The 15,339-nt window shown below is 47.3% G+C and overlaps 1 protein-coding gene across 1 annotated transcript in view; it reads left to right on the plus strand.

Annotated features, from left to right (window-relative positions):
- Positions 1-15,339, plus strand: part of LOC139279789 (paladin-like) — a 192,402-nt gene that overhangs the window by 94,153 nt on the left and 82,910 nt on the right. Inside the window, exons 12-13 of the mRNA XM_070899046.1 lie at positions 6,069-6,203; positions 8,293-8,409. Coding sequence (XP_070755147.1) covers positions 6,069-6,203; positions 8,293-8,409 — 252 coding nt within the window. The remainder of the gene's footprint in view (positions 1-6,068; positions 6,204-8,292; positions 8,410-15,339) is intronic.

Consider the following 15,339-nt stretch of genomic DNA (forward strand, 5'->3'; position numbering starts at 1 on the left):
TCTCTTGGATCGAACCAGACTTCGGCTTTTGCCTTTACTCCAGGTAAGCTGTTTGCCACCAGGCTGCGGAGCCAGTGAGCCAGCTCGTTAAGGTTCAGGTGGGCCCGGTCAAGAACCCCACTACAGGCCCTTTCGTAGACCGGCCACAACCTGTCGGCGAAGGCCTGTGGAGTCTCCCCATCGAGCTGCACTGTTTTCTCAACTCGGGAGAAGGGACACCCGTCGTTCATACCCATGGCCTCTAGAACCTCCTCCTTAAATGTAGCATATGTGTTTCGCCCCTTTCTGCTGTCTGCAGAGAGGGAATGGCACAGCTTGGTGTCTAGTGAGAAGATCAACAGCTTAGCCTGCTCCAAATCATCGCACCCGTTAATATCCCCTGTGTGTTCCACTTCCAGGAAGTGTACCGAGGGATCCCCCTGTTGGATGAGCTTACTTAGGTGGCCTATCATAGCCCTCAGTTTTTGGATGTCGTGGGGGACTACGAAGTTGCTTTCTAGGGGTCCTGCTGCCCCATTGGCGTCAGGCGGGCCAAACCTCTGCAGCCGGACCGGGTGCATTGGCCCTCCTTGTATTGGCTTGCCCACTTCCCCCTGCTGCCAAGCCGAGTTAAAACTCGGGGCTGCCGGTGTTGGTAGTTCACAATCCTTGCCTGCCCCGCACTCTGGCTGACACCCCTGCTGCTCCGAGCCATTCCCAGGAGCTGCAGGCGGTGACTGAGTGGTTTCTTCTTGCTCTACCAGGTGTTGCTGGGCTAAACCTGGGTTTATCAGGCACACCATGTCTTTAGCCTAGGATAGAGCAAGGTTCGAGCTTTGGATCTGCTGCTGGCAGGGGCCGTGGTCTCCTGCCTCAAATTCCCTGGTACTGGCTACCTGAATGTCTCTCACCCTCTCCCCATACTTTTTAACTTGCTTGGCGAGGCAGGAATTCTCTTCCCACAACGCCAGTTCGCTATTCTTGGAAAGAGGTGACATGATAGGTCCAAGTCAGCATGGATTTGTGAAAGGGAAATCATGCTTGACAAATCTTCTGGAATTTTTTGAGGATGTTTCCAGTAGAGTGGACAAGGGAGAACCAGTTGATGTGGTATATTTGGACTTTCAGAAGGCGTTCGACAAGGTCCCACACAAGAGATTGATGTGCAAAGTTAGAGCACATGGGATTGGGGGTAGTGTACTGACATGGATTGAGAACTGGTTGTCAGACAGGAAGCAAAGAGTAGGAGTAAATGGGTACTTTTCAGAATGGCAGGCAGTGACTAGTGGGGTACCGCAAGGTTCTGTGCTGGGGCCCCAGCTGTTTACACTGTACATTAATGATTTAGACGAGGGGATTAAATGTAGTATCTCCAAATTTGCGGATGACACTAAGTTGGGTGGCAGTGTGAGCTGCGAGGAGGATGCTGTGAGGCTGCAGAGCGACTTGGATAGGTTAGGTGACTGGGCAAATGCATGGCAGATGAAGTATAATGTGGATAAATGTGAGGTTATCCACTTTGGTGGTAAAAACAGAGAGACAGACTATTATCTGAATGGTGACAGATTAGGAAAAGGGGAGGTGCAAAGAGACCTGGGTGTCATGGTACATCAGTCATTGAAGGTTGGCATGCAGGTGCAGCAGGCGGTTAAGAAAGCAAATGGCATGTTGGCCTTCATAGCAAGGGGATTTGAGTACAGGGGCAGGGAGGTGTTGCTACAGTTGTACAGGGCATTGGTGAGGCCACACCTGGAGTATTGTGTACAGTTTTGGTCTCCTAACCTGAGGAAGGACATTCTTGCTATTGAGGGAGTGCAGCGAAGGTTCACCAGACTGATTCCCGGGATGGCGGGACTGACATATCAAGAAAGACTGGATCAACTGGGCTTGTATTCACTGGAGTTCAGAAGAATGAGAGGGGACCTCATAGAAACATTGAAAATTCTGACGGGGTTAGACAGGTTAGATGCAGGAAGAATGTTCCCAATGTTGGGGAAGTCCAGAACCAGAGGTCACAGTCTAAGGATAAGGGGTAAGCCATTTAGGACCGAGATGCGGAGGAACTTCTTCACCCAGAGAGTGGTGAACCTGTGGAATTCTCTACCACAGAAAGTTGTTGAGGCCAATTCACTAAATATATTCAAAAAGGAGTTAGATGAGGTCCTTACTACTAGGGGGATCAAGGGGTATGGCGAGAAAGCAGGAATGGGGTACTGAAGTTGAATGTTCAGCCATGAACTCATTGAATGGCGGTGCAGGCTAGAGGGGCCGAATGGCCTACTCCGGCACCTATTTTTCTATGTTTCTATGTTTCTATGTTTCAATAATCTGACACTGTAAAAGGTCCAATTGGGTTTTGTGCCTTTCTTTAGTGAGCTCTCTACTTTCCTTTAACTGTCCCACCTCTGTCCACAGCCTTTCCCCGAATGTGGCCCTTGCGCTGGACCTCTCTTCTGCCTGCCTCAATACTTCCTTTAATTTCTCATTCTCCTCATCGAGAAGCCGGATCTGTCGATGAAGGCAATTTAGCCAAATGGCCTTCTCTATCGACTTTTTATGGTCCTTGCTCTTGATCCATTGAGCTGCAGCATCTTCTGGACGCTCAGCATACAATAGATCGAGTACCCACTCCTTAGCCACATTTACCTTCTTGGCGGCAGTGTGAGCTGCGAGGAGGATGCTATGAGGCTGCAGAGTGACTTGGATAGGTTAGGTGAATGGGCAAATGCATGGCAGATGAAGTATAATGCGGACAAATGTGAGGTTATCCACTTTGGTGGTAAAAACAGAGAGACAGACTATTATCTGAATGGTGACAGATTAGGAAAAGGAAGGTGCAACGAGACCTGGGTGTCATGGTACATCAGTTATTAAAAGTTGGCATGCAGGTACAGCAGGTGGTTGAGAAAGCACATGGCATGTTGGCCTTCATAGCCATTTGAGTACAGGGGCAGGGAGGTGTTGCTACAGTTGTACAGGGCCTTGGTGAGGCCACACCTGGAGTATTGTGTACAGTTTTGGTCTCCTAACTTGAGGAAGGACATTCTTGCTATTGAGGGAGTGCAGCGAAGGTTCACCAAACTGATTCCCGGGATGGTGGGATTGACATATCAAGAAAGACTGAATCAACTGGGCTTGTATTCACTGGAGTTCAGTAGAATGAGAGGGAATCTCGTAGAAACGTTTAAAATTCTGACGGGTTTAGACAGGTTAGATGCAGGAAGAATGTTCCCAATGTTGGGGAAGTCCAGAACCAGGGGTCACAGTCTAAGGATAAGGGGGAAGCCATTTAGGACCGAGATGAGGAGAAACTTCTTCACCCAAAGAATGGTGAACCTGTGAAATTCGCTAGCACAGAAAGTTGTTGAGGCCAATTCACTAAATATATTCAAAAAGGAGTTAGATGTAGCCCTTACTACTAGGGGGATCAAGGGGTATGGCGAGAAAGCAGGAAGGGGGTACTGAAGTTGCATGTTCAGCCATGAACTCATTGAATGGTGGTGCAGGCTTAAAGGGTCGAATGTCCTACTCCTGCACCTATTTTCTATGTTTCTATGTTTCTAAACACATACGACGAAATCCCCTCTTCCATTTTGCTTCTTTTCCTGAAACCAGTCTCTCTCTTATCACGTCCCTTGTACCAGTGTCCCATCTGGGTCGCCATTATGTAAGGGGTGGTTTTCATAGGGTCAGCTTTCCCTTCTGACCTTATATGAGTGGTTCCGAATCACTCCCACACCCTTGGTTCTAGACACTGGAATTATGAAGGGACTGTGACAGACTTGGACAGACAATCGGTTTCAAGGTAGGAAGCAGATATGGCTTTATTGTGTCTAAAAAGAAGTAAAAGGCACACCTTTAATAACACACACAGAATAGTAATACCAATACACGCTGAGGGGTACAACACATTGAATAAAATGTCAAATTACAGACTGTGGGGAAAAGAATACAGCTTACACTCTAAATGGGGTAAAGAGGAAAATGCAGACACATTTATACAAGTTAACCCAGCCTCCCCCCTCCCAATTCCCCTAACTAACTAAGTTATAGCTCTGGGGGTTCAGGGGCTATGCTCACCAATCCCTTTTGACTGTTGCCGGTGAATCGCGGTTTCGGGGTTCGCTGCACTTGGCCTTCGAGGCGAGCCGTACCCCAGACGGAGGAGAGGACTTCGGACTGCGTAGTCTTCTGTTGGGCTGCGTCTGTTGATGTGGTTTTGGATGTATGGGGTAAGTACCCACTTTCTTTGGTTAGGAATAGTTTTAGTTAGTCCTTTTTGGTAATTTCTCACTTGTTGGGTCGTTCAGAAGTAGATTTTAGAATGGTTGTCAATTTGGTTGCTGACAATCTTCCGTTTTGTGGGCCTCGTGCTCGGTTTCTTGATGAGTTCTAGTAGTTTCCTTCACTACTCCATTTCTTCATTTCCCAGCTCCAGCTGCTTGTGTCTGTGTCTGTGTTCGAGTCTGTGTTTTTTCCTGGTAAAACTGGGAATAGATATACCCCAAAAAGGCTTCCTTATCTCCCACCAAACCTGGCCCAGCTCTTTGTTCCGATTTTGCAGCCCAGCGAACTAAAACTTGATTAAGTGGTTTTAATCTGGCATTAATAGGCTTTTCGAAGTTGATGAGCTCTCGTCCATTGTGCTAGTCTGGCCTGAGCCAGATATTTCTATGCCTGTTGAAAAGGCGTTGGAATATGTTTGTGACATTTGGGTCCTCTGGGTGGGGTGATAATGTTTCTTCCATGGTCGATTGTTTAAATGCTAATGTTTTCTAGAGGCAAGTTTTGAGGGTGAACAGTTCCCAGACAATTTGATTAGCTCTAATGTCCAAACTGGCCCTTTAGAGATTAACCCCACCCCTTTTCTTGCAGACCCAACATTCACCTTTTAAAAATCTCAAATTCGATTAAAGTTCGTAGTTTCTTCCATGTGCACTTTAGGATTTCAAACTTTCTGGTAGATAGTTCCAAATTAAATTCCCTTTCCTATGAGTCCAAACACTGAAGGGTGGGGGGGGGGGTCTCCATGAATGCATCCCATTTTATCCCCTGCAGGCCTCGTCTCCCCCTTTAAAACTCATTTGTGTCCCGAAGTTTTTCCTTCCATTTCAAAAGTCCAGAAAGGGATTCTTCTCCTCTGCAGGGGAAAGATACTAGTAATCTTTGCGAAATATTGGTAAATTCTACAGATTACATTGGTACAAAATTGAATGTCCAAATTAATTTGCAAACAAAAAGGCACAGAGGGTATTGTCCTCAGTGATCTCTCCTGATATCAGGTGGGATTAGGGTGGAAAGTGACAAAAAATGGAGTTGGAGAGACAATTTTCAAATGGTTCATTTTAAATGGTAGGGTGATTAAATGTGATGTGCACCCAAAATTCTAGTATGTACCCCTAAGTGTGAGGCTCGCTGTTAGGAGCAAGAAAGAAAGAACTTGCATATACAATGCCTGTCATGATCACAGGACGTCCCAAAGTGCTTTACAACCAGTGAAGAACTTTTGAAGTATCGTCACTGTTGTAATGTAGGAAATGTGGCTGCCAATTTACGTACACAGCAAGCTCCCACATACAGAGATGAGATAAAGAACAGATAATCTGCGTTAATAAAGTCGATTGAGAAATAAATATGGGCCATGAAACCCGGTACAAATCCCCTGCTGTTCTTCGAGTAGTGCCATGGTTTTATTTATACGTGCACCTGAGAGGACAGATGGGGCCTCAGTTTAACTTCTCATAAGAATGAAGAGCAGGAGTAGGCCATACGGCCCTTGGCTGGTCTTCAATCTCAACTTCACTTTCCTGCCCTATCCCCATATCCTGCGATTCCTCTAGAGTATCATCTGTCAGTACAGAACTCCTTCAGTACTGCACGGAAGTGACAGCCTAGATTATGTGCTCAAGTCTCTGGATTGGGACTTGAACCCTCAACCTTCAGACTCAGAGATGAGAGTGCTACCACTAAGCCAGGGCTGACAGCTTGGAACACAAAGTTATGACTGGATTTAAAAGGTATTAAACAATTTTGTAACATCTTTAGTGTATGTAAATATTTTTAGATAAATTGCTTTTATTTATTTCCAGTATCCATTGGCTTTCTCAGCCATGTTTAGTACTTGGATGCGAAGAAAACCCTTCTTCTACAGGCTACTGAGTGCTATGTCCAGGCTTGAGATGAAGACTCCTGCTAATCTCATCAGCAACCGCTTTTGTGTTCTAGTGAGTCAGTCACATTCATTGAGAACTTAAACAGCTGTTTTCAAGTGAGTCTAATTCAGTGAATGAGAGACATTCTGTGTGTACATACTATACATGAGTGTGAGGAGGATAGCAAGTGCTCTACTCGGAACTCCTACACAGCAAGCGAGCCCCAGGTGGGCAGAGAAAACGTTTCAAGGACACCCTCAAAGCCTCCTTGATAAAGTGCAACATCCCCACCGACACCTGGGAATTCCTGGCCAAAGACCGCCCTAAGTGGAGGAAGAGCATCCGGGAGGGCTCTGAGCACCTCGAGTCTCATCGCCGAGAGCGTGCAGAAAACAAGCGCAGGTAGCGGAAGGAGTGTACAGCAAACCAGACTCCCCACCCACCCTTTCCTTCAACAACTGTCTGTCCCACCTGTGACAGGGACTGTAATTCCCGTATTGACTGTTCAGTCACCTGAGAACTCACTTTTGGAATGGAAGCAAGTCTTCCTCGATTTCGAGGGACTACCTATGATGATACATGAGTATGAGTGGATTATGGAGATAAATAACAACACTATTTGTAAATGTGTATATGTACTGAGTTTGTGCACTGCATATATGCAATACGTGTGTGTGTGCTGTGTGTATGTGCTGTGTGTATTTGCAGTGTATGTGCCATATATGTGTGCTGACCAATGATCCATGTAATTTTTTGGGTCGCGTGGGCCCTTTAACAGGCGGTGCAGTCCATTCAAAATACCTTTCATGTGCATTTTCCGTGCAGCTTAAAGAGAACATTGGTGCTGACTATTTCTCACCTACATACAGCCCCTAAGTGACAGCATCCGAAAACACAAAATGTCAGATTCCACACTTACACTGATAACACCCAGCTCTATCTCAGCATCACCTTTCTTGACCTATCCACTGCACCTGATTTGTCACACTGCATGTCCAACATCCAGTACTGGATGACCAGAAATTTCTTCCAATTAACTATTGGGAAAATCAAAGCCATTGTCTTCATCCCCGCCACAATCTCCGCTCCCTAGCCATCGATTTCACCCCCTTCCCTGGTCATTGCCTGAGGCTGAACCAGGCTGTTTGCAACTTCTGCGTCCTATTTGACCCTGAGCTTTGGACCCCATATTCTCGCCATCACCAAGACTGCCTACTTCCACCTCTGTAATATCACCCATCTCCATCCCTGCCTCAACCCATCTGACACTAAAACCCTCATCCTTGCTTTGGTTATCTCCAGACTGCACTATTCCAATGCTCTCCTGGCTGGTCTCCCATCTTCCACCCTCCATAAACTTAAATTCATCCAAAACTCCCATTCACCGATCACCACCTATATTCGTTCCTGGTCCAGCAATGCCTCAAATTAAAAATGGTCATCCTTGTGTTCAAATTCTTCCATCTCTGTAACCTCCTACAACCTTCCAAGAGCTCTGCATTCTTCAAATTCTGGCTTCTTGTGCATCCTGATTCCCTTCGTCCCTCATTGGCTGTCCTGCCTTCTGTTGCCTGGGTCCTGAGCTCTGGAATTCCCTTCCTAAATGTCACCGCATCGCTACATCGGCTTGAGACATTTAAGGCGCTATATAAATGCAAGTTATTGAATTTTTGTTTGTACATGCAGTGAAAATGCACTGCGTATAGATGTGTGGGTGGAATGCCATTAGCAACAGACTGAATTATTGGGTAGCAATACACTGAAGAAATGCATTATTGTTGCATGATGCATTCCAAATTTAATACTAACGCCTAAGTGTAGATTTTCCACAGCCTCACCCACCATTTTACAATATGGTGACAGGCGAATACTTGAAAGATCTATCCTATAAAGCACCTGAAAAACCTGAAAAACAGTTGCCCATTAGTAGGTCTGTACGATTCCAACACATCAAAAGATTCAACCAACCCTTCAGTCTGCTTTAACTGAAAGTGTACTAGCTGTTTATTGCACAGGAATAAATTTAGATTCAGAAATAACCACACTCAATAATAACAAGTGCCGAATGAACACTGACCAGATTGTCCTCTCTGATTTGAAAGCTGAATGTAATTTTAACCCCTTTACAGCAGCGTATGAACTCTCTGCTTGTGATCCGCAGCTTGCCGATGAGTCCCTGGACCTTGATGAAATGAGCAGCCTGAGACAGATGAAAGTGGCAAACTACAGAAAAGTTTCCAAAATGCCAGTATGTGGAACAGCACAACCAAATCCAGAGGTCAGCAATGTCATTCATTTCATCATGTACACATCCAGGTTCAGTCGAAAAGCCTCAATTATACTAATAGGCAGCTCTATCAGACAGCTTCTCTAAATAGTGGTCCTCAATACTGTCTAAACTGTATACTCAGTTAGGCAGTATCTTTATATACTGTTGGCAACCCCTTAAAATATTGGTCGGTGGGATATATAAAATGGTGGGTAGGTTTATATACTGGCAGTTAGATGCTGTGCATTCTGAGGGCAACTCATCTAAATATTAGTTTTAGCTCCTGTATGAACTGGTGGACAGCTCCACTGTATACTGGTGGGGAGCTCATCTAAATAACAGTGGACACATTTGTTAAGTCCTGACTCTAATGTGATGACTTACACGAGACACTTGCTGAAGTCAAGGTCACTCAGGACCTGCACCTTTAATTCCAGCTCTCCAGTGCTGCACTTGCCTGAGACCTCCCTTTATATACCTCAGTGGGACAGGTATGGAGTGTCTCCTGCAAGTGCACCCCTGGTGGTAAGGTATGCTTATTGTTACAGGTCATATCCAGTTACAGTCATGTGTAGCATGATAAGATACAGTTATATACAGTAATGTGAGATACATGACATCACCCTCCCCCAAGGTCTTATTGCCTTTATAGATTCAGTCTCTCAGGTGGTCTGCGCTCTCGCGTGGAGCATCTTAGTTGTGGTTCAGTTGTTTGCCTTGGTGCCTGTATTTTGTTCGGTGTGATTGCTGGTATCTCGCCTGGGCTGTCTGTTGAGACTGCCCTTTCCTCAGGTTGTTCCACCTGTCTGTCCACCAGGTGTGGTGTGAGTTCCACATTCTGGTTCTTCAGTGTTATCAGTGAATCTACTTTTTACTTGGTCTACATGCCTCCGGCAGGTTTGGCCATTGTCCATTTGTAGAGCCAGTAGCCTGTTTCCCTCTTTGTCTGTTACTGTCCCTGCAAGCCATTTGGGACCCCGGCCATAGTTTAGCATGAACACTTTGTCCCCTATCTCATTCTACCTCCCCCTCGAATTTCGGTCATGGTACTCAGTTAGCTTTTGACGCTTAGCCTCAACAATTTCATGCATGTCTGGGAGGATTAATGAGAGCCTGGTCTTTAAGGTTCGTTTCATCAATAGTTGCGCGGGGAGAACCCCAGTCAATGAATGCGGATGAGATCTGTATGCCAGCAGCAGTCACGACAGGCGGCTCTGCAGGGTGGGACCTTGGATTCTGAGCATGCCTTGTTTAATGATCTGCACTGCTTGCTCCACCTGGCCATTGGAGGCCGGCTTGAAAGGTGCCGTCTTAACGTGATTTATACCGTGGTCAATGATAAAATCGTGAAATTCTGCGCTGGTGAAGCACGGACCATTATCACTGACCAATATGTCAGGAATGCCGTGCATTGCAAACATGGTTCTAAGGCTCTCCATAGTGGTGGAGGTGGTGCTCGAGTTTAAAATGGTGCACTCGATCCATTTTGAGAATGCATCAACGACTACGAGGAACATTTTGCCCATGAATGGGCCCGCATAGTCTACATGCACCCGCGACCACGGTTTGGTGGGCCAGGGCCAGGGGCTTCGGGGGGGCCTCCCTGGGGGCATTACTGATTTGGGCACAAATGGTGCACCGACGGATGCAGAGCTCCAAGTCCATGTCAATGCCAGGCCACCAGACATGAGATCTGGCTATGGCCTTCATAAGGACGATCCCCGGGTGCTCGCGATGGAGCTCCCGGACAAACGCCTCCCTGCCGGGTAAGGGCATAACTACTCGGCTGCCCCACATCAGGCAGTCTGCCTGTAGTGAGAGTTCATGCATGCGCCTATGGAAGGGTTTGACCTCCTCGGGGCAGGGATCGCGAGCCTCTGCCCAGTCACCGGTTAAAATATATCTTTTAACTAGAGATAACGTGGGGTCGCTGGTCGTCCAGGCTCTGATTTGGCGAGCCGTCATGGGCGAACCTGTGGATTCAAAGGCATTGATTGCCATGACCATCTCACAGTCCTGTTCGTCGGACCCTTCTGTGGTCACCAGGGGTAGCTTGCTAAGCGCGTTGGCACTGTTGTCTGTGCCTGGTCTGTGCCTTATCGTGTAGTCGTAAGCCGTCAGCATGAGTGCCCACCGCTGAATGCGCACTGAGACGTTGGCGTTGATTGCCTTGCTCTCGGATAGTAGGGACGTGAGGGGTTTGTGGTTGGTTTCTAACGCAAACGTGGCCTCGAAAAGGTATTGGTGCATCTTTTTGACACCGTACACGCACGCGATCGCCTCCTTCTCAACCATACTGTACCCGCGCTCCGCCTGCGAAAGTGACCTGGAGGCATAAGCAACGGGCTGCAATTTACCCGCATCATTGACGTGCTGTAAAACGCACCTGACCCCGTACGCTGACGCATCACACGTAAGGACTAACTTTTTACCTGGGTCAAAAAAGGCTAAAACACACTTGGAACATATAAGGTTGCGTGCCTTATTGACAGCGCGTTCTTGGGCGTCCCCCCTAAACCAATTGCACCCCTTTCTGAGTAGCACGTGAAGAGGCTCCAACAGCGTGCTCAAGTTCTGCATAAAGTTCCCACAGTAATTGAGTAGCCCGAGAAAGGTGCACAGTTCTGAGACATTCCGGGGCCTGGGTGCCAGGCGAATCGCTTCGGTTTTGGATTCGATTGGGCGGATTCCATCAGCGGCAATCCTTCTGCCCAAAAATTCAACCTCAGGCGTGAGAAATAGACACTTGGATTTCTTAACTCTTAGGCCTACCCGATCCAATCGATTTAGTACTTCCTCAAGATTGCGGAGATGAAAGTCGGTGTCCCTGCCCGTGATGAGCATGTCATCTTGAAACACAACTGTCCCTGGGATGGACTTTAGCAGACTCTCCATGTTGCGCTGGAATATAACAGCTGCCGACCTGATGCCGAATGGGCATTGATTGTACACAAAAAGGCCTCGATGTGTGTTGATGGTGGTGAGTAGCTTAGACTCTTTGGTCAGTTCTTGCGTCATATACGCAGATGTGAAGTCAAGTTTCGAGAAAAGTTTACCTCCAGCCAACGTGGCAAATAGGTCCTCCGCTCTGGGCAGCGGGTATTGGTCCTGTCGGGAGACTCTGTTTATGGTAGACTTGTAATCCCCACAGATTCGCACGGATCCATCAGGCTTCATGACGGGGACGATGGGGCTTGCCCAGTCGCTGAATTCCACGGGAGAAATTATACCTTCCCGCAGAAGCCGGTCCAGTTCATTTTCAATCTTTTCCCTCATCACATAGAGCGCAGCTCTAGCCTTGTGATGGAGTGGTCTGGCATTCTGTGTGATGTAGATTCTAACTTTAGCCCCTTTGAAGGTGCCCACACCTGGCTGAAAGAGATGTTCAAAACGGCTTAGAACTGTTGAGCAGGAGGTCCGTTCCTCTGACGACATGGCGTGAACATCATCCCATTTCCAATTAAGTTCTGCTAGCCAGCTTCTCCCCAACAGGGCTGGGAGATCCCCGGGGACAATCCACAGGAAAAGTCGGTTCACCATCCCTTTGTGTGTGGCTGAGAGCATGGCGCTACCAAGGACTGGGACGATTTCTTTAGTCTAGGTCCTTATTTTGGTGTCGATCTTTGTGAGTTTTGGTCTGTTGCTTTGGTGCGGCCACAGCTGTTCAAATTATTGAACGCTCATGAGGGATTGACTGGCCCCAGTGTCCAGTTCCATGTTGATGGGTATCCCATTGAGTAGAACCCTCATCATAATTGGAGGTGTCTTGGTGTAAGAACAGTGGACATTGATCGTGTTAACCCACTGTACCTCGACGTCCCGTGCACTGTTCCAACCGTCTTCTGGTCCGCTTTCTGATCCTTCCGATTCGTATACCAGCCGAGCTGCTGTTTTTCTGCACATGTGAGCCAGATGCCCTGTGTAGTTGCAGTTTCTGCAAACGGCATGCTGAAATCGACACACCCTGGTTGAGTGCCTCCACATCTCCAACACAGACCGTTTCCATTATTTCTGAAGGATGAGCTGCGTCTGGCTGATCTCCCTTGAGCTTCTCTCAATCTGTTGTTGATTGCTCGCATTGTGGGTTGATGAGGTGTGATCGGCCGTTCATGTGGCCCTTGATTTTGATGGCTTCTGGCGCCACTGTCTGCTGTTGAAGGCCTGCTCTCCTGCCTTTGTCTGTGTGTGGGGGTAGCGGTTTGTTTCACAATGTGAGCTCCTTGTTCCGATGCCTCATTGGTTGTCGTACCCGAAGTATAGATCAGCCTCGTTTCTTCTTCGCCTGCCAAGAACGTCTGTGCGACCAGTGCTGCTGCCTCTAGAGTCAAGTACTTAGTCTCTATAAGCTTTCGGAATATGCCTGCATGGCCTATTCCTTCAATAAAAAAGTCTCTCAGTACTTCTCTCCTTAGTTCATCGGGGAACTCACATGAACTAGCCAGCCTCCGAAGTTCCGCCACGAAGTCGGGTATGCTTTGGCCCACACAGCGTCTGTAGTTGTAGAACCTGTGTCTGGCCATGTGTAGGCTGCTCGCTGGCTTCAGGACTGCTCGCTGGCTTCAGGTGGTCAGTGTGCTCAACTCCTCAAACGACTTGCTTGCTGGTTTCTCGGGTGCCAGCAGGTCTTTCAGTAAAGCGTATGTTTTTGAGCCACAGTTGGTCAAGAGATGGGCTCTTCTCTTGTCTGCCTTATCGTCGCCCAGCCATTCTTTGCTGGAGCCTTTCTATAAAGTCATCCCAATTGTCTCCAGCATTGTATTTCTCATCTGAGCTGTTGGTAGCCATTCTGTGGATTCTGTGATCCCGTAACTCATCGCCACTGTTAAGTCCTGACTCGAATGTACTGACTTACACGAGACACATGCTGAAGTCAAGGTCACTCAGGACCTGCACCTTTAATTCCAGCTCTCCAGTGCTGCACTTGCCTGAGACCTCCCTTTATATACCTCAGTGGGACAGGTATGGAGTGTCTCCTGCAAGTGCACCCCTGGTGGTAAGGTATGCTTATTGTTACAGGTCATATCCAGTTACAGTCATGTATAGCATGGTAAGATACAGTTATATACAGTAATGTGAGATACATGAAAACATTCAACGGTCGATGGCTCCTCTCTATACTAATAGGCTACTCTTCCAAGTACTAGTCAGCAGCTTTGCTTATAAACTGCAAGACCATCAGCAGGCCGGGGCCATTGGAGGGAGCAGTGTGCGGCAGCATACCACTGCAGGGAGCAGCGTGTGCTTCTGCAGGAGGGTGATGGCTACAAAGCCAGGTCGCTGATTGCAGTGCGGGCAGGCACAGCAGGAGGGGGGAAGGAGCGGCAAGAGTCCGTAGAGGGAAGTGACCGGGGCCCAAGAGAGGCGTGAATCTTGGGCACAAAAGAGGTGAGGGCACGGGGCAGCACGGGCCAGCCCACACTGCGATATGTGTGCGTGCTCGGTCTGTGCAGCAGAGCTGGTCTCCAGTTAGTCTTGGGTAATCCTTGCCACTGGACCAAGACCCAGCTCTGTCAAGCCTGTATGATGGCTGGTGTGCAACGGCCACCACACATAAAAAAAATCCAAGCCACAGGTACTTCCACTCTGCACGATATAGGTCAGGATCTGGAATATTAGGTCCTTCATTGAAACACCTGTGAACTCATCCCTTTTTGGCGTGGAAGCAATTCATCCTTGCTTCGAGGGACTGCCTGTAATGATGATTATACTGGTTGAAATCTCCTGTAAATACCGGTGAGCAGCTCTGCTATATAATGGCGGGTGACTCCTCTGTATACTGGGGGAGAATTTCTCTGTAAACCAGTGGGTGGTGCCCTTTGTGTACTGGGGGATAGGTTCTCTGCATGCCAGTAGGTAGTGCCCTCTGTGTACTGGGGGATAGTTTCTCTACACACCAGTGGGCAGCCTTTCTAAATATTGGTCAGCAGACATGCTATATACTGATGGGCTGCTCCTTATAAATGATAGAAACATAGAAAGTAGGTGCAGGAGTAGGCCATTCGGCCCTTCAAGCCTGCACCACCATTCAATATGATCATGGCTGATCATGCAACTTCAGTGCCCCATTCCTGCTTTCTCTCCATATCCCTTGATCCCTTTTGAATATATCTAATGAACTAGCCTCAACAACTTTCTGTGGTAGAGAATTCCACAGGTTCACAATTCTCTGTGAAGAAGTTTCTCCTCATCTTGGTCCTAAATGGCTTTTACCCCTTATCCTTAGACTGTGACCCCTGGTTCTGGACTTCCCCAACATCGGGAACATTCTTCCTGTATCTAGAACCATACTGACTCCAACATGAAGAGCTTTACTCAAAATGAAGTTGAGTTTCTGTAATCAGAAAGAGAAATCAAGATTTGAATAATCTTTTGAATTTATAGGGTTAGGCATGTAGACGCTGGTGATACAAGGACAAAGAGTCCCTTCAGCTCCTTACGACAGACCCGAGTGACTCATCCTTAGCTCTGTATCACCAACTCCTTGGGTGCTAAGTTTTAACATTTGTAGAATCTCTTTTACCTCAAGATTGAATCTATTTGTCAAGCTGCACTATTTAGAGAACAACCTTAGCTGCTCGCAAGCACATTGTCCTTTTTGGGGAGAGATATGTCAAAATATTCCATGGCCAACGATGCAGCTAACACATTGATGAAACCAACTATAATTATATTAATGCTCTGGGCTCCCCTTTCCAACACACTGCTGCATTTCATGACAAAAGCCCACTCACTACATCAGGCAGAACTAGAATATATTGATTACAGATCAATAAATTGATCTCAATTTTCTAAATCCCTCTGAGTCACTGCAGCAGAAGCTTCAGATAGAGCACTAACTGAAAAGCACGTCAGCATCAATACTGGAACAGAAGGTAAATCAATGTTATTTTAAAATGCACTGACAAAATGCAAAAGGTTTTCAGTGAGAACAAGGGTATT

Source organism: Pristiophorus japonicus, chromosome 1 (genome assembly GCF_044704955.1).
Source record: "Pristiophorus japonicus isolate sPriJap1 chromosome 1, sPriJap1.hap1, whole genome shotgun sequence".
Lineage (NCBI taxonomy): Eukaryota > Metazoa > Chordata > Chondrichthyes > Pristiophoridae > Pristiophorus > Pristiophorus japonicus.